Genomic DNA, 24,236 nt, shown 5'->3' on the forward strand with positions numbered 1-24,236 from the left:
TTGAATGAAGCTAACATTCCATATAAGATTATCATGGGCAAATGCATCAAGTTACAGCAACAAAACCATCCACAAGAAGTCATCCAAAACTATGGAACATTTGTCCATATATAAAATATAATTTTACCTGAACGCCCCACCCCTATCTCATAGCTATTCAAGGGCCACATTCTTGGCATCCACATGAGATGGTTTGTGGAAAGGCTTCCTTCACCGGTCGCTCAAAAGTTAGAACTGAGAAGCAGCAAGAAGAGTGAAAGCACAAACATCACAGGTTTTCCTGGCAGGTTCTCCAACCGTGATGCAGATGAGGAAGGACCAGGGGATGGAGTCCCAGTATCAGTGGTAGTCTCCTTCGAGCAGACATAATGACATCGGCTTGGCCGGACAACTCTGTATACTCCCTTTGTGGTCAAAACAAAAACATCTTTGTTGTTATCCTCACCAAATGAATAAATATAGCCCACCGATGGAAGGGGACTTCCAGCAACAGTGTCACAAGGAATAGGAGAATCCTTGGCACAGCTGAAAGGAATCCTGGCGCTGCTGTAATTCCCACTACTTTCAGGGACCTCCGTACCTGCCCACATAGCTCCTGCATACAAGTCTGCATACAAGTACCTGAAATTCCATAGGCAGAACAGTGGGTCAACTAACCCAAATAAGGCTAATATTATGTGTTTAAGATCACCTCTCACCTCCCGTACATACACGGATCTGTCATGGATCTGTAGACAAAAGCTCCGATGATCGATGCAGATCCCACATTTGTATTTACATCTGAGTGAGTATATCCCATAATTGGGAAGATGGGATTTATAGAGCTAAGTGATGTATTCCCTCCAGGAGTCCATGTTGGATGGAAAAGATCAGGTCCCTCATAAACACGCCATCCATAGTTTCCACCCTTTGTGATAAGATCTACTTCTTCGTATGTGTCCTATGATTATATAAATTGCATTCATTAGACCAATTAAAGAATTTAACGTAGATTACTTATTGAAGAATGTTCTAATAATTTAGTAAAACAACTTTGGACATGGAGATGCATATATCTTTTATGTCTAAGAAATATATTGATGAGGAAGCGCCATCATATTTCATACTCGAATGATGAAGTATAAAAATGTAGATGAGCAATGCAGTAAGCTATAATGCTTGAATACCAAAGGATGTCCTTTAAGGTAACACCAAACGTGCATGAAAGAGATATAAAATAGGACAAGAAACATAAATTTTAGGGCAATTTTTTAAAGCCTGATTGTAATCTCATAACAGAGCAAATTGTGCATTTCTTTATTCCTTGTATCAACAACATGCTCCTCCATGGAAATGACAATGTTATGAATGATCAATTGGTCCTAAGTGATAGTTGTTTATGTAGAAGCAACAGTCTAGCGTCTACACCTAAGATTTGATGAGTGGATAAGTTGAAACTAGAAAAGAGGTCTATGCCAAATTGTGTCATTATCTTATAAATGTGGAATATGGACCACATATTGGATCATTATGTTATGAAAGTGGAATGTGGACATCAAAGTACATCTGGATGTACCACAGAATCATGAAATTTTGGTGATGCTGCATGTTTATTCGTAATGTAGCTATGGATTAATTCTAGTTGGTTTATGGTTGTGTCTTAGAAATGTAAATAAAATTCTAATGTTTTCAAATTGTATATTTCTACTTTGAGTAAAATTTTCCAAGTTAATGATCTACCACTCTGCTTATCCTTTACCTCTTCTAAAAGTCCTCAGAAAATTGAAACACCTCTCCTAAAAAATTTGTAGTCATTACTTTCAAGATTTTTCTGATACTGGACTTACATAAATTAGTTGGAATATATGTTAATCTGTTAAAGGACATTCTGATGAAGCAGTATAAAATAGTTGGCCATGTAAAAGTAGCATACCCTCGCATGCCAGTTGTATGTTTTTTGCATGGAGTAGAATATATATTGCACCCATGCATGCATGTGTTAGCACAATACCCAATGGTACAAGTGTTGCGCAGGACCATGGTTCACATGGGCACAGTATACAATACTTTATGCTTGATATCTGATTGCTAATCAATCTGCTTTACTTCGAAGGTTGAGATACTGGAATTTACATGGATGAGTATGAAAATTATGGTATATCTGACATCAACCCACGTTATACTTTTCTTTCTACCCTCAACACCTTGATGACCCTACTGCATGTGTACATGTATAAATATACAAGGCTGGTGCCTTGGTTGTAGATGATATATTTGCACTATTACCCCTAGTACTTATATTCTCCTCAACATGTATAAGGACCAAAATTCAATAAGAGAGCGAAATCTCCCAGTTGCTCATCAATGTTTTACAGCTTGAATTTAAGTATACTAGAATCTACATGTTCTATAAGATGCGATGAAACATTATTTTATTTTATTTTTTCTTACTCATCCTGAATAGTGAATACCATTTTCTTTTACCTGTTTTGTTATCACTCCAGACAATTTTGTGTCAGAGAAATTTTTTTTGTCTGCCTATTGTCAATTGCTACCTACACATGATCTGCTCTATTAATGTCCATATATAAGAATCTAGTATGTCAAAAAAAGAAAAATCATAAGCAGACATATGCCGCTGTTTTAAATGGCTAAAAATTATGATAACATAGCATATGGAAAAAAAAAAATCTTTAAACCATGCAGAAAGGAACTAGAAAAGATACCTCCCCGACATCAGCACAAAAAAAATAAGAAGGCCTTTCTAAGTCAAAACTGCAGCGCCATGGATTTCTTAGACCCAAGGCCCAAATCTCAGGCTGCAATTCACTATCATCGACGGATGGATTGTCCTTTGGAGTAGAGTAGTTTCCCCATAATCCAAGATCACTTATTTCCTTCTGACCTAAAATTATAAATTTAAGGTTAAAAAGGATAGTTTGGATGGTGGAGATTCAATGTCTCCCTCAATTTCCCACCTTAGAGAGTAAATGAAATGCCAATATACCAAATAGAGGAATGTGCATATGAGAACAATAATTATCAGATTAAATCAAATATTTACCATATATTAAACTGTTAAGGAGAAGGAATCAAATTGATTTCGATAATCATTATTCAGCTGCAAGCAGTTTCAGTATTTCTTCAATAATAGGGGCATTCAACCAACAATTTTACAATTAAAGGTTCTACATTCAAAAACATTTTCATAAGTTGTACTTCAATATTATAAAGCAACAATGGTTGTCTAAAAACCTTTAGAAACAACAACAAAGGGGTATGCAAGACCTGTAACTTAATCCAGTCTCAATAAAGTGAAAAGATATTTTGGTGAGTGAGAAGGCCAGCTATCATGTTTGGTCCTTAAAATATAATGAAATAACAAGAGAATACTCTGTTGCATTAAGCAATTTCCAAAATATGACCTTCTTAAGAGATAAGAAACATTCTAAAGATATCACCATTCATAGAAATCCTGAGAAAGGCATCCTTCATTCATAATGCAGTGATTATAGTGGTCAAGTATATTTAACAATTACAGTATAGCCTTAACTTCTGTGTTTCTATGATACATAGAGGTTTTCTTAGGTAGCCAATGGTTGTTCAAAAGATGCATAGTTCGTATCATATTTTCAAGCCAATGGTTGTTCAAAAGATGCATAGTTCGTATCATATTTTCATCAAGGCATTAGCCTTGATGCATACCCTTGTAGTTCAAATATTCTATCTATGATAATGCCCCACTTGAAAATTTTCCCAGAATCTTGAACCCACACCTGGTTCTTAAGCACTTCCTTACTATAAGTGTTTCTAAAGTATCCACTTCCCTGCACCCACATCAGCATTTGCTCCAGCACACTATCAAATCTGGCAACAAAGTGCATGCCTCGAGGTAAAGCTCAAAATATGTTGAAGGTTATAAAAAACACTGTAAGAGGGATACATGCATCTCGTGGAGAAGCTCTTAAGTTGGTGCATGCCTTGTGCCTTGCTCTGCCATAAGCAGATATGTCATGCATTGTACCAATGAAAGGAAAAACTGAATCACTTCATTCTTTTGTGTACATTATGCTTCTGTGCGAACTGAAACGCCAAAGGTATAGAAGCACAGGTAACTGTGAACCATAAGCTTCAGAACTACATTAGGTCATAAAGATTCTAGAAGATACTGTGTTTTGGAAGTGTGCAATATTTCTTTTTTTATTTAAAAAATATAATTTCCTAAAACTCGCACAGAAGCACACCACTAGCACAACGACAAAATGTCAATCTACTAGGACAATTGCGCTTAACCTATATCAAGGAGTCAATGGCTCATGGACCACTTAAGGGGCAAAATTTGTGTTTCTGAAGTCCGAAAGTAGTGATAGAGATACTAAATGAAATCCAAAACATTACAGAGATAAACTATGTTTGGTGGAAGAAACTAAAAGACCTGCACTCATGAATAGTCGCAAAAATTAGAAAGCTTACAATAGAAATTCTCCCAAAACAGAAAAACAGTTTGCTGACATTTTCATCAGAGTGATTTTCATAATCATGCCTCATGGCCATATTGCTGAATTTCTGAAAAACCAGCAGTTAGCTACCAAACATGCTGAATAGTCTAATTTGCTCCTGCTACATGCAATTTTTCACTTGTATAGAATCATAACTTGACCAATATTACCGCATGTAAAGCATTGAAGAAGGCACCATCATTATTGGCAGCTTAAGTAGCAGATTCAATGTTACATCAGATCCAAGGTTTCAGACTTCATTTACAGGTTGTATCCAACAAATTAGGTCCTGCCGGAATGGGACAGGATCTCAGTATCATACTGCTCTCACAGGAAAATGGGATTGGGATGTGTGGGACACCAGTTCTCTCTTGAACTGGGATATCCCGACTGTTCAGATGTGTCCCAATTGTTGAAGTTGCATCCTAATACTTGGGACAAACGGGGATGCTTTTTTTAAAAAAAAAATCCTTTTTATTGTTACTGACTGTTTCAGTCCATCCCAACAGTACCATCCATCCCAGTGTGGCACCATTTTAGGAGCACACAGAGACAGGGCTAGTATGAGGCTTAAACCCCTGGTTGTATTTGTGTCAGTTAAGTATCTTTGTCATAAAAGCTACATTTGGCAACATTAGCATGCCACATGCACAAACCTACCAGTGAAAATATTGCTGGCATGCAGCAAACTCAGCATGGGGAGACGTGAATGCTTGAATAACTATTTTGCATAAATTTATTTTATTCATCATTTATTTATTTTGCAAGACATGGTGGAGAGTGCCACCATCCAGAGGTGAACTTTGGCACCTCTCAGGTGAGTAGAAGGTGCCAAATGGCCAAGTCCAATTGACAGGATCAACTATAGCTCTATAGTCTATACCAACATCATACGTTGAGTCTTCAAGATACACGTTTAATTCTTATAATTATAACATAAAAGATGAACCCTCTCTTGCATGTGCTTTTTGTCTTTCATCAATACAATTGCAAACATGAGTTCCTTTACCCACTTAATGTATGCAGCTAGAAATCAGAAATTAACTTTTAAACAATATCAAGGAAAGACAATATTGGAAAAACTCAAATTAGATAGTCTGGTACGTTAACATTTGCACATAATAATGCATTGTTAGAAATGTTATGATAAGAAATGAGTTGATATGTATTAGGTGAACTCATATCAACAACTTTAGAGACTGAAAATGTCACTTGTGAGACCATGCCAAGGCTCATAACAAACTATAGACCTTGGAAGAGTAAAAACATTTCTTTTGGGCACCTCAAACATACAATTGTGAACATAGCAAGAAAAAAACTCTGAAGACAATCAGAATTCTGAAGAATCAAGAATGCTGATTAGAAAAAAAATTTAGCAATTAGAGAGATATGCGGCAGAGTTTTCAGTTCTTGTATGTCAAGATCAACACATCCTAGATCCTGTTATGTCCAAAAACAGGATGCAAAGAATTATCATCAACATGGTCATACGTCATTTCATGCACCAACCATGCAGCGCATTGGTATTCTCTCTTACTTTAGTGTTTGGATGAAGATATCCATCTGCCACTGTAAGGATTTCTACTAGCCCATGCTTAATAGGCATTCCTACATGCTGAAAAGATAAGTAGTCTCACGTAAAAGCTTTGGCCGTAATTCTGTAGAAACTTCTCACTATGCTCATATTCCACCTTTGGCTGTCAGCGTATAAGGGTGTCATGTTCTTATCTCCTTTTAGCGTTACCTGGAATTGTTTTCATTTACTTCAAGTAGTCATTCAACTCCTTGGCTTTAAAAAAAAAAAAAAAAAAAACAATGTCATTTCTAGCAGTAAAACTGTTATTCAGGAATTTAGTTGCTCGGGACTTGAAGAATGACAAAAGTTTGATCATGCCATTCCATTTACTAATAATGACTAATAAATTAAAGTATTAAAGCCATGAAAAAGGAAAATGTATTGATGTATGCACAAAGATCCAACTAATACAATGATTGAGATTCCCTATGATATGTGACTGATTTAGCCATTTATAATAAATACACAAAACAGTAAAACCATAAGAATGCAAAGCCTTGCTTGGTTGTTACTCCTAGGGACTAAGGCATTAACAATATGGTAATAACCATCCAGTTAGAAATGCTATAAAAAGAGTGAGAAAGGAAACTTCCACATATACTTTTGTCCAGAGACTTACTTGGTATGTTATTTACATCAAGCCGCATGATTTTTCCAAGCAAAGATTTTTTGTTCTGAGCAAAATTGAAAGGATCACCTTTGTTCCCTCCATCTCCCATCATAAAGTACAAATATCCATCTACAGGTCCAAAAAGGATCTGCCCTCCATGATGCGATGTAAATGGAAGCCCCATGGTAAAAATCCTTCTGACTTCAGATGGGTTGGCAGATGTTGCCTACAACATGAAAATAAAAAGAAGCTTTCACTAAATGTTTTCTATCAAGAATGATAACTAACAGTGAACCATTAAAAATCCTCAGTCCTTCGGAATAATTGTTTACCGTAGAAGGTGTTGATGAAGAACCATTTGCAGTATACTCTGCAACAACATTTTGATATTGGCATGGTTGGGCACCATTGTCAGAACCAAGCTTTGAAGGGTCACAGCCCACATCAGAATTACATGAACATCTTCCAGAACAGCTTGCTGATTGAACTTTATCACAATTGTATGAAACAAAAAAACGCCCATTGGTTGTGAAGTTTGGATGAAATGCCAGATCATTAGCCCAAGCTGAGTATCAACATGAACTTCATCGGTCAAATCAAGAAAAGGGTTCGATTCATCAAGTTCCAATGTTCCCCCAGATCCCTGTTCTGGAACAGTTGCCAACCATATCTTCCCAGCTTGGTTAGCAAAGAAGACACGATTAGACCCATCAGGGTGAGCTACCATGTCAATGTAAGATCCATTTCCAATTCTCTCAAGACACAATCCTTTAGGAGTGGCTGAATCGGTTGTACTGTTAAATGAAACTGATTTACCATCAAAACATACTGACTCATCACCAGATGATCCTCCAAATGCCGTACAAAAGTCACTTTTTGATTGCCAGATATCAGTAAGTTTGGATGAAGAAACTGGTAATCCAGCAAATGGAGAATTCCATACAGGTACATCTTTGCAAGTATCCCAGACCTGGGTACAGAAGTCTGTTGTAGATTCCTTCGACAGGGTAGAGTTTGTTGAAGCAGTAGAGTTGCACAAAACAGGAACAGTTTGAATCTTTTGTTTGATATTGAATAGCTCAGCTGAAAATGGATCACATTTCTGCAAAAGAATAGGGATTGCCAGATAAACATCTTCCAATGGATTAGATGCACCGAACTAAATAGCGATGGTTTAATATACAATTGTTCACATATAAGAGTACATCAGATTGACAAAATTAACTTAACAACTTGGAAACTGATTTATATACAATTACATCTTCCATGGATCTAGATGAATCCAGTTTTACTGGAAATATCATGTCCAGCTCAAAGAATCTGTATGGAACATCTATCAGCAAGCAGACAAGTGGTAAATATTTAGAAACTTATCAAACAACTGTACTTCAGATTTAAAATAATGGAGGACTTGGACTCTTTAAACAATAAGTCAGACCCACCCCAGTTACATTAAAAGCAGGCTTTTGTAGTTTCTGGAGCTTGGTTAAGTGCACGAACATTATACACACACACCCACATGCTCACACGTGAAAAAAAAAGGGTGAAATGTCACCTATCTTGCATCCCCAAGCTATTATCCCTTCGATTGTACTTAAGGCAATGGATAGTCTTATATATCATAGGTGGAGCCACTTTTCAGGATCTATTTAAGCATTAACATCATTGTAGCATTATACTTTTCAACATAAACATCAAACAAGATCAACAGTGACATCAAGAATTAATAAATCGCTTATGATTTACCTTGTTATCTTTTAGTATTCTTTACTTTACAATATTAAAAATCATAAATCAAATATATAAACTTAGTTCAGATTTTCCCTCTTCATCATTCTCCATATCACCTTTTGTCCCTCCTGCCAAATTAGAGATGTGAATATGCATCTGACTCTATCTTTTGCATTTCATTTCATGCAATGTGAAATGTGTTGCAACCAACTCCTTATCGCCTGTCGTCGATGAAGAGCACCTACAAGATCAAATCCTCACAAACCGGAGTTGTGTCTGGCGGGGACCCTCCGATGCTTAAGTCAGAGAGAAGTTGGTGAACAGTAGATAAAATAAGTAGCAGAGTCTTGACTCAGAAATTGCCCTTACCGGTGCTACTCAACCCCTTTTATAGATGATTCTGATGTAACTGTCGAGCATGTGGTTTCACTTGTTATGGCGCTAGATTATCGGACCATAATCATGGAGTTAGTGGGCTATTTATTGCCGTGACACATAATCGATAACCGTTCACAGCGGTTAAGATATGTTGAGCAGATAGGCCGACTATATGTCGGTCGGTAGCAGTAAGTCGGTAGAAGATCCGAATGACCATCGACTGGTAACCCTGATATGCCGATGATCTTCGATCAAAGGTTGATCAAGTCGCTTGTTGTTGGTTGATAATAGCCGACTGTCGGTCGATCAACCGACTATGAGTCAGCATAGCGTGCTTGTGCGGCCAAATCCGGGACATAACACGACCATGCTATCGAGGGATGGAGCCCACGATAACACGAAGCCAATCCATCATAATCATCTAAAATCCGTCAAATAAAAAAAATTCAATTCTATTATTCATCAAATAATCGAACCAATATTGGTTCAGAGCATCTAAATCCAAAAGCAAATACTAACCCGAATCTCAACATTCATAAATAACTATAAATTCATGATTATAAAATAAATTAAACTTCTGTTGTCAAATTTTTCAACTTGCTATGCCGATCTTCAAGTTGGATTCCTTTTGCCGATTCTAACCTTATTTCTCTGTTCAAACAAAAAGAAAACAACAAGAATATGAGCTACACTAGCCCAGTAAGTAGAACTTGCGCTTCTTATCGGATCAAACATAAGTTTTCATGATAATGCAATATTTAGAAAATAATAGATAATGCAAAATAAAGCATTTCATAAAGCATATAACAAAACAAGTTATAAACTTATCATGCATGCATAAATCATGTATATTTCACAATCATGAATCATAAATCATTTTCATCATGTATTCATGTCATGTTTCAAAACATTGCTCACAGACATTCTTGCTAAGGTCACTATTATACCCGTGACAGGGCCATGTTTCTTAATCGACAGAGTTCTTAATTCATGTGCTAACTTTATATCCGCTGGTAGGGCCATGTTTGTGTGGATGCTAGCTCCGGATGTCGACCTTCCCGAAGGGATTCATTCATAGCCATCTGAGAGCCTTTGAAATCTTTATATCTTTTTCTTAAAGCATACATATACATAGATGGAAAAACAATGAAATTCATACTTCATAATCATGCTATTTTCATAAGACATATTCATGAAATCAATGCTCATAATAAAACATGCTTTTTCATATCACATATGCCGATCCTTATTTTATGAAAAATTATGATTTTATCAATAGCAATTCTTTACATAAAAGCATGATCATTTCAAAATAAATAAGGAGCTTAAAATCCACTTACCTCGTTCATCTTAGATCTTCAGATCTCGTTAGAAGAATCAGCTAATCCTATTTAAAATATCAAATCATTATCAATTCCTATTCTATAAATATAATAAGATTAAATCATAAGGAAAGAGACCGTTGACCGGATGTGTCGACCATCCAGATACCAGGGCAATTTAGGATCTTTTATCTGAGAGTCAGATTCAAGTGACTTGATCAAGAAATCGTGAGGCACAGATCGAATTAAAGTCAAGATCAATCAATAGGGTTCTTTAATAATAAATTTGAAAGATCTTTGATACGATCAGATGAGGTTGACATACAGCACGGATATCAAAGCAACTTCAGATCATCTTGTTAGAGTCAATATAAGCTTCTAAAAGATGAAGGCATGACTTGATACAGGATTCATAGACCTTTTTTAGAAGAGAAAGTCGGTCATGAGAGAGAAAGTAGAGAGAGAAAGTGGAGAGAGAATCTTCGTATCCTTCAAAAGTGGCAATCATGACTGAGATCATCGGAGGTCATATCAGGGTGACTTAATATGGATTAACCATGATTGATATTATCAATTTCAAATAAGGATCGGATCGGGATCCAATCTACTGCACGAATTTTGGAGCAGTCTCAGATCATCATATTTTCATCTCAAATTTATCTTAGGGTCTGTGATGCAATCAGAGAGAGAGAATGACCCTAGAGAGACAAAATCCATAATGAGAGATAAAAAGATCTAAGAGAGAAAATAGGAAGAAAATTTAGAGAGAGAAAAGTAGAGAGAATTATAGAGAGAGAAAGACTTAAGAGAGAGATGAAAAAAACTTTCTCTCACATATATTTTTTTTTATTATATATATATATTTTTTTTCTTTTTCTTTTTCTTTTTCTTTTTAGAGAGAGACAATAGAGAGAGAGAAAGAGGGAAAAAAAGGGGAGAGAGGAAAATTTTCTCTTTTCTTATTATTTTTTTTTTATTTTTCTATTTTGCATTTTCTTTGTTTTTCTTTTTTTTTTCCTTTTTCTTTTCTTTTTCTTTTTCCTTTTTCTTTTCTTTTTTTTTCTTTTCTTCTTCTTCCCGGGCTTTCATTGGGCCGAAACAGGGGACCTTGAGGTCCCCGTGCCTTGATCGGCCGATCAAGGCCATAACATGGCCGGTGGTGGCCAGCGGCAACGGCCGACCCCCCGGGTTCGGAGAGACCAAAGCCGGCGGTCGCGAGACCGTCGGCGCCGGAAAATCAGAGGAAAGAGGCGGTGAACAGGGGGTTTCCTTCTCTAACTAAATCCGGCGACACCCGTCGCCGGCCATCGTGCTCACAGGCACGAAAAAGAAGGGAGAGAAAGAAGACCTTTCCACAAGCTCCGGTGACCCCCACCGGCGTGAAATCGAGGCGAGCACAGGTCGAGAGGCCGCGGCTTCAAACGGAAAATCGAAGAAAAACTCCGGCAATCGTCGGTGGCTGAAGGATCTACCCATAGAGGAGAGAGGGGGGTTTCTTATAGGGTTCGTCCTAGAGTCTTTAATGGCCCTAGGACTCCGATTCTTGATCGGAGAAGAGGAAGACTCCGATCGGGAGTCTTCCTGCTCTGTTTTTCCTTTATTTTTTTTTTTTCGTGTGGGCTTTGAACTGGTTTTGGGCCCAATTGGGCCGGGTTATCACATTCTACCCCCCTAAAAAAAAATTTCATCCTCGAAATTTAACATACCTTCATTTTCACATAAGTGTGGATATCTCGTCTTCATATCGTCTTCAAGCTCCCAAGTAGCCTCTTTCTCTTTATGATTACTCCAATGAATCTTTACATACGGAATGATACGCCGTCTTAAAACTTGCTCTTTTCGATCAATAATTCGGAGGAAAAGAAAAAAAAAAATTTTTTTTCTAACATCCATTTATTATCAGTAAAATCCTTCCTTATTTACAACTAACGTATTTCATAATATCTTTTGCTTTAAAGGATTAATATTTCTAATCAATTCAGACCACCATGCTTTTGCTGCGCACTCTGATCTCAATTTATCAAATTATTTAAGTCTATCAAAAATATCTTTGTATATTAAATCAATCAAAGTTAGATCCAACTTTCAGATTTCATATACAATTTAGGGTAAAATTTAAGATTTTCTTGTCATTACTATCTCTTAGGCATAGCTCATCAAAATTAAATCGTCATCCACCTTCTATGCTTGAACTTATTACATAAGCTTCACCACTCCTCAAAATCCAATATGTCTAAATTAATTTGAGTTAACCTTCGATTTACTTTACAATCATTTAGACAACTTCCAACCCAACTTTTCTTTGCAAAGAAATCAAAATCAGCAAAGTTATCATGTCTTTTATCCATATAGGTTTAGCATTCCAATGTCATCGAATATACCCAACATAATATATCAATACCTCCCACTACATTCTAGGGTCAGCACTTCTCGTACTCAGGTCAACCTTGCTAATTGAAATCTATGATATAACTCGTCAATTCTATTATAGACCTCATATGCCACTTATGCATAAATTTCATCATAATACCTATTGATTCGAAATCAAATTATTGAATCCTTTCTTTTATATCTATCATGTTCCTCATGATCTTAGCCTCAAATTCAAATATCATTAAAGTCACAATCCCGAATAATGATAACCTTAAGCTCAAATACCACTTAAGTCATATTTTCTAGTGATCATAACCTAAACTTTATATCATTCTATCAGGTCCTTAATGATCATAATCTTAAGCTCTGATGTTATCCATTATACTCCACTCGGTCACATCCTATTGATCATACATAAAATTTTGATATCACTTTATAATCTCAATGATCTTAAACCTAAGCTCTGATATTATTCTATCATATCCTAATCATTTATATTATTTATATCATAATCTCCAAAGATTATAACCTAGGCTCTGATACCATAAAATGTCACGCCCCAAATCCGGGACATAACACGGCCATGCTATCGAGAGATGGAGCCCACGATAACACGAAGCCAATCCATCATAATCATCTAAAATCCGTCAAATAAAAAAAATTCAATTCTATTATTCATCAAATAATCGAACCAATATTGGTTCAGAGCATCTAAATCCAAAAGCAAATACTAACCCGAATCTCAACATTCATAAATAACTATAAATTCATGATTATAAAATAAATTAAACTTCTGTTGTCAAATTTTTCAGCTTGCTATGCCGATCTTCAAGCTTGGATTCCTTTTGCCGATTCTAACCTTATTTCTCTGTTCAAACAAAAAGAAAACAACAAGAATATGAGCTACACTAGCCCAGTAAGTAGAACTTGCGCTTCCTTATCGGATCAAACATAAGTGTTTCATGATAATGCAATATTTAGAAAATAATAGATAATGCAAAATAAAGCATTTCATAAAGCATATAACAAAACAAGTTATAAACTTATCATGCATGCATAAATCATGTATATTTCACAATCATGAATCATAAATCATTTTCATCATGTATTCATGTCATGTTTCAAAACATTGCTCACAGACATTCTTGCTAAGGTCACTATTATACCCGTGACAGGGCCATGTTTCTTAATCGACAGAGTTCTTAATTCATGTGCCAACTTTATACCCGCTGGCAGGGCCATATTTCGTGTGGATGCTAGCTCCAGATGTCGACCTTCCCGAAGAGATTCATTCATAGCCATCTGAGAGCCTTTGAAATCTTTATATCTTTTTCTTAAAGCATACATATACATAGATGGAAAAACAATGAAATTCATACTTCATAATCATGCTATTTTCATAAGACATATTCATGAAATCAATGCTCATAATAAAACATGCTTTTTCATATCACATATGCCGATTCTTATTTTATGAAAAATTATGATTTTATCAATAGCAATTCTTTACATAAAAGCATGATCATTTCAAAATAAATAAGGAGCTTAAAATCCACTTACCTCGTTCATCTTAGATCTTCAGATCTCGTTAGAAGAATCAGCTAATCCTATTTAAAATATCAAATCATTATCAATTCCTATTCTATAAATATAATAAGATTAAATCATAAGGAAAGAGGACCGTTGACCGGATGTGTCGGACCATCCAGATACCAGGGCAATTTAGGATCTTTTATCTGAGAGTCAGATTCAAGTGACTTGATCAAGAAATCGTGAGGCACAGATCGAATTAAAGTCAAGATCAATCAATAGGGTTCTTTAATAATAAATTTGAAAGATCTTTGATACGATCAGATGAGGTTGACATACAGCACGGATATCAAAGCAACTTCAGATTATCTTGTTAGAGTCAATATAAGCTTCTAAAAGATGAAGGCATGACTTGATACAGGATTCATAGACCTTTTTTAGAGAGAGAAAGTCGGTCATGAGAGAGAAAGTAGAGAGAGAAAGTGGAGAGAGAATCTTCGTATCCTTCAAAAGTGGCAATCATGACTGAGATCATCGGAGGTCATATCAGGGTGACTTAATATGGATTAACCATGATTGATATTATCAATTTCAAATAAGGATCGGATCGGGATCCAATCTACTGCACGAATTTTGGAGCAGTCTCAGATCATCATATTTTCATCTCAAATTTATCCTAGGATCTGTGATGCAATCAGAGAGAGAGAATGACCCTAGAGAGACAAAATCCATAATGAGAGATAAAAAGATCTAGAGAGAGAAAATAGGAAGAAAATTTAGAGAGAGAAAATGTAGAGAGAAGGTAGAGAGAAATCTAATTCTAGAGAGAGAAAGACTTAAGAGAGAGATGAGAAAAACTTTCTCTCACATATATTTTTTTTATTATATATATATTTTTTTTTTTCTTTTTCTTTTTAGAGAGAGACAATAGAGAGAGAGAAAGAGAGAGAAAGAGGGAAAAGGAGGGGAGAGAGGAAAATTTTCTCTTTTCTTATTATTTTTTTTTATTTTTCTATTTTGCATTTTCTTTGTTTTTCTTTTTTTTTTCCTTTTTCTTTTCTTTTTCTTTTTCCTTTTTCTTTTCTTTTCTTTTCTTTTCTTCTTCTTCCCAGGCTTTCATTGGGCCGAAACAGGGGACCTTGAGGTCCCCGTGCCTTGATCGGCCGATCAAGGCCATAACATGGCCGGTGGTGGCCAGCGGCAACGGCCGACCCCCCCGGGTTCTGAGAGACCAGAGCCGGCGGTCGGCGAGACCGTCGGCGTCGGAAAATCAAAGGAAAGAGGCGGTGAACAGGGGGTTTCCTTCTCCAACTAAATCCGGCGACACCCGTCGCCGGCCATCGTGCTCACAAGCACGGAAAAGAAGGGAGAGAAAGAAGACCTTTCCACAAGCTCCTGTGACCCCCACCGGCGTGAAATCGAGGCGAGCACAGGTCGAGAGGCCGAGGCTTCAAACGGGAAAATCGAAGAAAAACTCCGGCAATCGTCGGTGGCTGAAGGATCTACCCATAGAGGAGAGAGGGGGGTTTCTTATAAGGTTCGTCCTAGGGTCTTTTAATGGCCCTAGGACTCCGATTCTTGATCGGAGAAGAGGAAGACTCCGATCGGGAGTCTTCCTGCTCTGTTTTTCCTTTATTTTTTTTTTCGTGTGGGCTTTGAACTGGTTTTGGGCCCAATTGGGCCGGGTTATCACAGTTCACAGCGGTTAAGATATGTTGAGCAGATAGGCCGACTATATGTCGGTCGGTAGCAGTAAGTCGGTAGAAGATCCGAATGACCATCGACTGGTAACCCTGATATGCCGATGATCTTCGATCAAAGGTTGATCAAGTCGCTTGTTGTTGGTTGATAATAGCCGACTGTCGGTCGATCAACCGACTATGAGTCAGCATAGCGTGCTTGTGCGGCCAATGTAGAGTCGGAGTCGGGGGTCGGCTGACTTGTCCCAACAGTTGCCCCCTACTCCCAAGTCCAAGGTGACTTGACATGTATTTCATCACGTGACCTGTCACATTGGACGAAGAGAGTTGTCACATGTCACCTCGAGTCCTGACTTGATTGTTAGTCACTTGAGTATGAGGGTTCTTCGGCCATTTTATCGTTTCTGTGGTTGTAAAATCATTATTGAGCTGTTATATCGATAGGACAATTCGGTACCAGACGTCTGTATCGAACGTCGTTTCAGAAAGATGATTCGACGCCAGACAATATGACTCTGACAAGTAGATTTTGACCATGTGTCTGAATGTCATTGGGTCGGAGCTGTTCACGCGGATGATGGTGAGGTGGCATGATCTGGGGCAGATGCGTCGAACCATCCAATCAATGGTTGGTCCAGATGTTGTCACGTGTCGTCATCTGATGATACTCTAATTTGATTGCTTTCATCCTGAATATTGAAGGATCCTAGAGTCATTTTCGGCCAGCCTTTCACTTTTCATTTGATCTTTTTTGCTGTAAAAATTCTGTCGGAGGATCGCCCCAGCACCAGACCTTTTTGTTTTCAGCTTTTAGATTAAGCGTCCTTCCTTCTTGGGTCCTTTTTGTTTTCTTTAGTCTTCTTCTTTCATGGTTAGGGCTTCTTCCTCTCGAGATGGTCAGTCGAAGAATCCGACTGACGACTCCCCATCGAGTCCAGAAATGGAGGCTTCTTCACTTTCAGAACCGAATGTTGAGCGGCTTCGAGAACAATATCGTATCCCGGAGCAATATCAATTTTTTGCACCTAATGCCGATGGTCGGATGAACTCCCCTCCTTCGGACTAGGTGGCTTTCTGTGTTGAAGACCTCCTAGCAGATCTTCGCTTTTTGATTCCTGAGTTCGTTCGGAATATTTTGGATTACTATGATTTTTGTCCTGCCCAGCTGGCACCGAATTCGGTTCGCCTAATAATCAGCTTTGCTTTATTATGTCGGTTAATACCAACTAAATCTCGTCCCTCCCTTTTTCGTTGCTTTTTTGTTCTCCGTCCCCACCCAAAGGCCAAGGGTTTGTGGTTTTCAACCCAAAGAAGGGCCTTTCCTTCCTTACCGATCTTCCATCGTCTATCCATAGATGGAAGAACCAGTTCTTTTTTGTTTCTTCTTCTCTTCCATAGGGCTTTCCATCCTACTGGGGCAATCCAAGGACCGGCCCCAACGATAACAGCCAGGTGGAGGTCGACGATCGGGAGGACTTCCATCGATTGAAGGATATGGCGGTCCCACCGCAGAGAGAGCTAATGATCGAACAAGCTCTCTACGATGCCGGCCTCAGTTCGATCACTTCTCTAGGTATAGCACATAGTCGGTCAGTTTCTTTTGGTTTTGTTCGTTTATGAACTGTGCTAACCTTTTATTCTGATTGCAGGAATGCAGCCGAGGGTGCGAGTATCGACCGTCGATATTCGCCAGCATGCTGCCAGGAAGAGGGCAGCGGCGTCCGAAGCTGGACCCTCCCGACCACCGAAGAAGGGTCGGGCATCTACATCCGTACCGGTGAGGAAATCTGACGTACCATCGATGTCGGTTTTCGAGCCAGTTTTGGTGCTGTTGGCTCCGATAACACTCCCCAATGTGCCGTCTGCTGAAGAAGGGGCGGCGAGAGAAGAGGAGACTGCCGGAGCAACATCGGTAGCTCCACCAACTGAGGTTCGAGCCGAGGTGGAGGCCACAGCCGAACCTAAATAGTTTGTAGTTGCACCGATCGCTCCTTCAGCGGGAGTTTCTTTGGCGCAATCAAGTTCAAGCTTTCTCGTGCTTTCAAATGTGGGGCCGTCGACAGGAAATCGGGGAAAGACGTCAGTGACTCCGACGGATGATGCAACGTCTGCGGGTCAGACAGTTCATTTCGACATCCGACTTTCTAAAGATGAGTCGGCTTTGGCCAATCCAATGTTGACTAGACGGCTCATCCAGGCCGCTTTTCTTCCGATCGATCGAGAGAACTGAAAGAATAGAACTATGGTCCAGATGTTCTCTTCTTTCTATCCGATGATACTCGGGATAAGTCTTCCTTTGTACTTTTTTTTTTATCTGATCCGACTTGTCTTCTGCTTGCAGTTGGCGCATGATATGTTCGACCTGAAGGCCGGCTACGGGAAGGTTGCCGACTTCTGTTGGATATGGATGAATAAGATAGCGACCGCTGATGCTGAGAAGGCGGCTGCCTTTGAGCAACTTCGGGTTGTGATCGAGCGGAAGGCGAAGCTCCAGGAGAAAATCTCCCACCTGTCCATCAACCTTCAACTATTTGGAGCCAAACTTGATTCGGCTCGTCAAAATATCTCGGCTCTTGAATTGCGGATCAAGAGCAAGAAACATTCCATCCATCGGCTTTGACGAGAAAGAGACGGATGCATTCTTGAACTCGAAGCCGAGCGTGAGCGACATTGAACCAGTCTGGAAAGGTTGGCACTGGCCGATGAAGAATCGTCTTCCGCAAAAATCGATGCAGAATTGGCTAGGGCGGAGGCAGAGTCGGCGAGGGAGGCTCTGAACCGAGCAATCGAGGACTTCAAGAAATTGGAGGAGTTCAAAGAAGAGATCCTCAAAGGCGAGTTCGCTTCCTACTGTGTCGGGTATGAGGACGATCGGGATGCAATCGAAAAATTATATCCGGACCTCGACTTGAGCAGCGTCGTCTCTCCAGTACCAGAAGATGAAGCTGCTGAAGAGGATGCGGCGCCGACTCAAGAGAGGACACTGACAGCACTGAAAGTCGTCCAAGTCCCTGATGCCACTCCGGAGCAAAGAGACGAAGATGGCGACCAGTGATCGGTGTAATTTTTGCTTTTTATAAGCAAATACTTGTAATCGGACTTCAGTCCACTTTTGTAATCCTTCTTTTTAATAAAATGAATACAATTTTTCCTAAGTACCAACTCTCTTTTTGTGTGTATAATGTCGTAGAGTAGTTGAATATCGATCAGTAAACCGAACGTTCGACAATAGTTGAGTAATTGTTTAACTTTCGAATATCGATCGATAAGCCAAACATTCAATAGTAGTTGTAGAATCATCAGTTAGTCACATATCTATTTGACGTACTTGTAAGTATTAGGATAAACGATCATAAGTTGAATACCCTGAGTCCTACCTTAGTCGAGTTAGTACGTCAAGTTATTTGATAATCGATGGCAAGTCGAATATCTTTCGACCAACTGTAGTCGAGTCGGTATAATTTCAATCCAACCTTGATCGTATTGGCATAGCATTCCGCTTAGTTAATACTAAGTCGGCATAATAGTCATTCGACTATGATCAATTTTTACAGTGGAAAACCGAGATATGTTTGGTACCGAGACAGTTGGTATCGTGATTTTTACAATGAAAGCAAGAATATAGTCGATGCGTCAATTTTTACAATGAAAAATCAAAATATAGTCGATAGTCGATGAATTGACCATCTATTCGTCGATCCATTATGACTTCACAGTTGACTGAAACTTGTGATTTTGAAATGCAATGTTTCATTCCGGCTAGTGTATATATAGACAACTTTATTAATAATACATTTTCAAATTATCAGCATTCTATGTTCGGGGAATAGATGATCCTTCAAGAGTTTTCAGCCGATATACGTCCGATCGCAGTGTTTCGATTATTCTGTAAGATCCCTCCCAGTTTGGAGACAATTTTTCTTGATCGAGAGGTCTTGAGACTTCTGCTTTCCTTAAGACCAAATCTTCGGACGAAAGACCTTTGGTTTAACTTTTGCATTATAATACCGGGCTACTCTTTGCCGATATGCTGCTATCCGAACTTGAGCTTGCTGTCGGACTTCTGAAAGTAGCTCTAAGTCGACTCTCTGACATTCTGAATTGCTCAGCTCATAGTATTGTTCTACCCTTGCTGATGGTAATCTAATCTCGAGTGGGATCATCGCTTCTGTTCCATAAACCAAATTAAATGATGATTCTTCAATTGATATGCGAGGAGTCGTTCGGTATGCCCATAAGATCGGATATAGTTCTTCCATCCAAAGGCCTTTAGCTTCATTCAGTCTGGTCTTGAGTCTATGTAAAATCATTCGGTTTGTTACTCCACTTCTCTATTGGACTGTGAATGGCCGACTGATGTAAGTTTGTGTAATATGAAATTTTACACAGAACTCTTTAAAACTCTGATTATCGAATTGCCGACCATTGTCTGTAATGATGGTGTGTGGCAAACCGAATCTGCATATGATCGATTTCTGAATGAAGTCTTCCATCTTACTCTCAATAATTTGTACCAGAAATTCAGCTTCTACCCACTTGGTGAAGTAATCGATAGCGACCACTATGAACTTCCTCTGGTCAGATGTCGGAGAGAAAGGACCGAGTATGTCGATTCTCCATTGTGCAAAGGGTTATGGTGCAACAATTGATGTCAACTGACTTGCCGTTTGGTGTTGCATATTTGCATATCTCTGACATGGTTTACACCTTCGGACAAGTTCAGCTGCATCTTTTTTCATAGTGGGCCAATAGTATCTTCGTCGTAGAATCTTGTAAGCTAGAGATTTGCCCCCCAAATGATTTTCACAAATCTCTTCGTGAACCTCCCTGAGTACATAGTCGGCATCTGTTGACCCTAAACACTTCAGTAAAGGAAGAGAGAACGACCTCTTATATAGATGACCATTCATTAAAATGTATTGAGAGGCCGTCCATCTGAGTCGCTTGGCTTTTGAGAATCCGTAGGAAGAGTTCCATCAATCAAGTACTGGACGATCGGGTCCATCCAACTTGGTTCATCAGTGAGTTGTAGCACTTCCTCGACTTTATCAATGCTCAGCTGTTCAAGACATTCTACGAATGTCTGACCCAGTGAGTTGAAAGAAGAGGTTGCGAGTCATGAAAATGCGTCGGCTCGAGCATTCTCTGTCCTTGATATGTGAAAGATTTCAAAATATTTTAATGTTGAAGTTAGATCTTTCACCTTCTGAAGATACTTCATCATAATAGGGTCTCGAGCTTCAAATTCACCCTTGACTTGTTCAGCAATTAATTGTGAGTCGGTGAAGATCTTCAGACCGTCGATATCGAGCTCTCTAATAATTTTTAAATCAATTAAAAACGCTTCATATTCAGCTTGATTATTGGAAGCTTTAAAATTGAACTGAAGAGCATATTCAGATATAACCCCTTCGGAGTTGGTGAGGATAAGACCAGCTCCACTGCCTTGCGCATTTGAAAGCATGTTAAATAGATTTCTAAGTTTCAAATATTATTGTCAAAGAAATGTTAAATTGTACTAGATTTACCGTTTGGTAAATCTGCTAACTATGCTCACCCTTCTTACATCATCTGTAAGCAAATGCTATGCATAAGTAATGACAGCATCAAGGATGTAAAAGTTTTGCAGATCTGAGTTCTTTCTCATGAGTCTCCCAAAGCTGACTAAAGACGGTCTTGATAAAGAGAAAATCTAAAATTTCAACATTCAAAAAGAAAGTAACACATCAGCACAGTAAAATGTAAAATACAGTAGTAATATAACCACAGCCTGTCATGGGTAAGCAAGGTAAGACCTACATCAGTAAAATTTGTTAGTGATGGTATTGCTTACGCTCATTACCAAAAGGAAATTTAAGACAAATGAACTTTAAACAGGATTCATAAGCAACAATCATAAGAAAATTGCATAATTTAAAATTTCCTTTCAGCACTTCAATTCCAATCAATCAAAGCAAAGACATATGCCCACGGGTACAAAAACTTAATCGAACAATACTTGATCTTTGTCTTGATAACAAAGAATAAATCACCGTAGCTGATGAATAAATCTAAATCTTCCGACATCTATTTCATCTGAGGTCCATGTTAATCAGTCCAGCCATTAATCCAACTCCAATCCCATCTTAAAATAGCAATTCAAGAAAATTCAAGAAATACTGTCCAATAAAAGTCATTCAAATTAGTTACAAGCTCATTTCGGTCAAAATGTCAAGAAATGGCCTTCAAAATTCAAGAGATGGCAGCCAATTAGAACTCGGAATTTACCGTGCAGAGGATGGACTTGACCACCGCGGCGCAAGCCGAGTTCGAGATGTTCATGGACTTGAACTGCTTCTCGAGCGCCGAGTCATCCGTGGCGTTGCAGCAGCTGCTCCCATTGTAAGAGCAGAAGCTCAGCGGCTTCTTCAGCGTCACCGGCGCCCCTTCCCCCAAACATAATAAACTAAACCGTCAATTATCCACTCCAAACCCAGTGGAGAAGTATGAAAAACATAGCAGGATAGAAGAATAAGAAGAAACCCACTCGAATCGGTGCACAAGGGAAGAGCGGAATAGCCCGGAATAAGGAGGAAGAATAGGAGGAGGAGAAGGGAACTCATCGTCGCCTCTCTCAAGCTCGGTCCAGACGAGAGGCTACGTTGACCATTTGTCGGGCCTAAGAAGATATGAGAGCTGGTTTTGCGAAAAGCGAGAAGAGGAGAGGAAGATATCCATGGCCCGATAGGTTTGACCGAACAAAAAAAAAGAGAGAAAACAACGTGCTTCTTGTGGCGCAGTGGTAGAGAGAGAAGAGGAGTGGAGAAGCACTCCGGGTAGTAAAGGTCGCATACAACTAAAAAAAGAGAGCTTGGACGCAGAAAGAGCTGGCGATAAAATTTAAACTTTGGTAGCGATGGGTGGGTGAGAGGCAATGGTGGGTCATTTCGTTACATTTGGTGCTATATTTATCTGTTTGTTTAGTAATGAAAACAAATCAAGATGATGGTGGAGTGGGCCCGGTGGAGATGGGAGCTGGGAAGTTTGACCGCGGTGGCACGGGGCCAGTCCACTTGGTTAGAAATAGACGCGAGATACAAGTGGGACCCAGAGGGCCTGAATGGAAATAAACAGTTAGTTGGGAGGTAGCGAGATTGGCGTTTGTTTGTGGTCATCCTCAAAGGATTCCGCATTTATATCTTATTGACTATATGGAGGTGTAACAAGGTGAGCAGGAGAAAGCCAGATCAAGCTAAAATTTTGCCTGTTTTGTAACTACGATAGGCTTAAATCAATTTAAATTAATTTAATGCAAATTTAAGCTGTGAGGAAGACCTCGTTTGATCGACTTGCACTCTTTGAAAAATTTCAAGTCTGTGAACATATGACATACACGGTGAAAACATCTTAAATGAGGGTGATTCTAGATTGGGTTTTAATAGCACGGAGATATCTGGATCGGGCCACCTTGAAGTGGAAAAATTTTGCATTGTCACAATTACAACTTCGATCTCTAAGATTGCATTTGCTGCATTGTCAGACAATGATAATCTAAATTATCTGATTTATCTGTAATCTGGATAGATTATCAGTAATGTTGATTACTGTATTTGGTACACGTAGGTAATATTGTAGTAAAATTATTGAGAATTTTAATTGACATATTTGATATAACAATCAGATTACTGGTAATGTAACATCAAATTTTAAAATATTCTTAAATCAAATTTATTAAAAATCATACTCCATACACAAAATTTTCAATTTTTCAGAATACAAGAACAAAAATATATTATAAGATATAATATATATATATATTATATTATATATAATATATAATATAATATATTATTATTATTATTATTTTTTTTTTTTTTTTTTTTTTTTTTTTTTTTTTATTTTATTATTATTATTATTATTATATTATTATTATTATTATTATTATTATTATAATTCCTTCTCCTTCCCCTGCACGTCACAACCCCCCCAATCCCGACTGCTCTGCCCCTGACCCCCCAGCAATCGCATCTCCGGCACCGCCCCCAGCCCCTGACTGTCCGTGCTACCCCTTGCACCGTCCCTTGGCCCCCCGATGAATCTGCACCTCGAGCCCTCTGTAGCTGCCTCCATCGCTGCCGTCACCCACCACGTTGCCACCCTCGTGCCATCGGACCCCTGCGGCCTTCTGACACGGCGTTGCCGGCAGTGACTGGCTTCACTTATCCCCGTCGAGCCCGATCTTCCCCTTCCTTACATCAGACAAAAAAAAAAAAGAGGAGAAAAGGACCGCCGGCTCCTCCACACCGTATCCTCCTTCTCCATGCAATGACTGCAGGCCGCGTTTGGAGAGGCAATGGCAACTCCGACGGCAACATCTAGATAGCTGGCGGCGTGGGACATGGCTCGTTGGTGGTCCGGTTAACCAAACAAACAAAAAAAAGGTGGGGGGGGAGGAGGGGTTGTCAGATTCGTTTTAACCGATGTTTTCTCCTTGCTTCCCAATGGCTATCGACAGCCGGTGGTTGGAAGACGGCGGCGACCTGCCGATTCGCCAATTTT

At 38.9% G+C, this 24,236-nt stretch overlaps 1 protein-coding gene across 1 annotated transcript; it reads right to left on the bottom strand.

Annotated features, from left to right (window-relative positions):
• On the bottom strand, nucleotides 1-22,508 carry LOC105054232 (HIPL1 protein). The gene is given in 8 exon segments (XM_010935709.4): nucleotides 1-621; nucleotides 699-940; nucleotides 2,706-2,884; nucleotides 6,674-6,890; nucleotides 6,997-7,217; nucleotides 7,220-7,766; nucleotides 21,966-22,123; nucleotides 22,225-22,508. Coding segments are annotated over 8 exon segments (2,040 nt in total). The 5' UTR covers nucleotides 22,301-22,508; the 3' UTR covers nucleotides 1-221.
• Nucleotides 22,509-24,236: the final 1,728 nt, after the last annotated feature.

This window comes from Elaeis guineensis, chromosome 2 (assembly GCF_000442705.2).
Source record: "Elaeis guineensis isolate ETL-2024a chromosome 2, EG11, whole genome shotgun sequence".
Lineage (NCBI taxonomy): Eukaryota > Viridiplantae > Streptophyta > Magnoliopsida > Arecales > Arecaceae > Elaeis > Elaeis guineensis.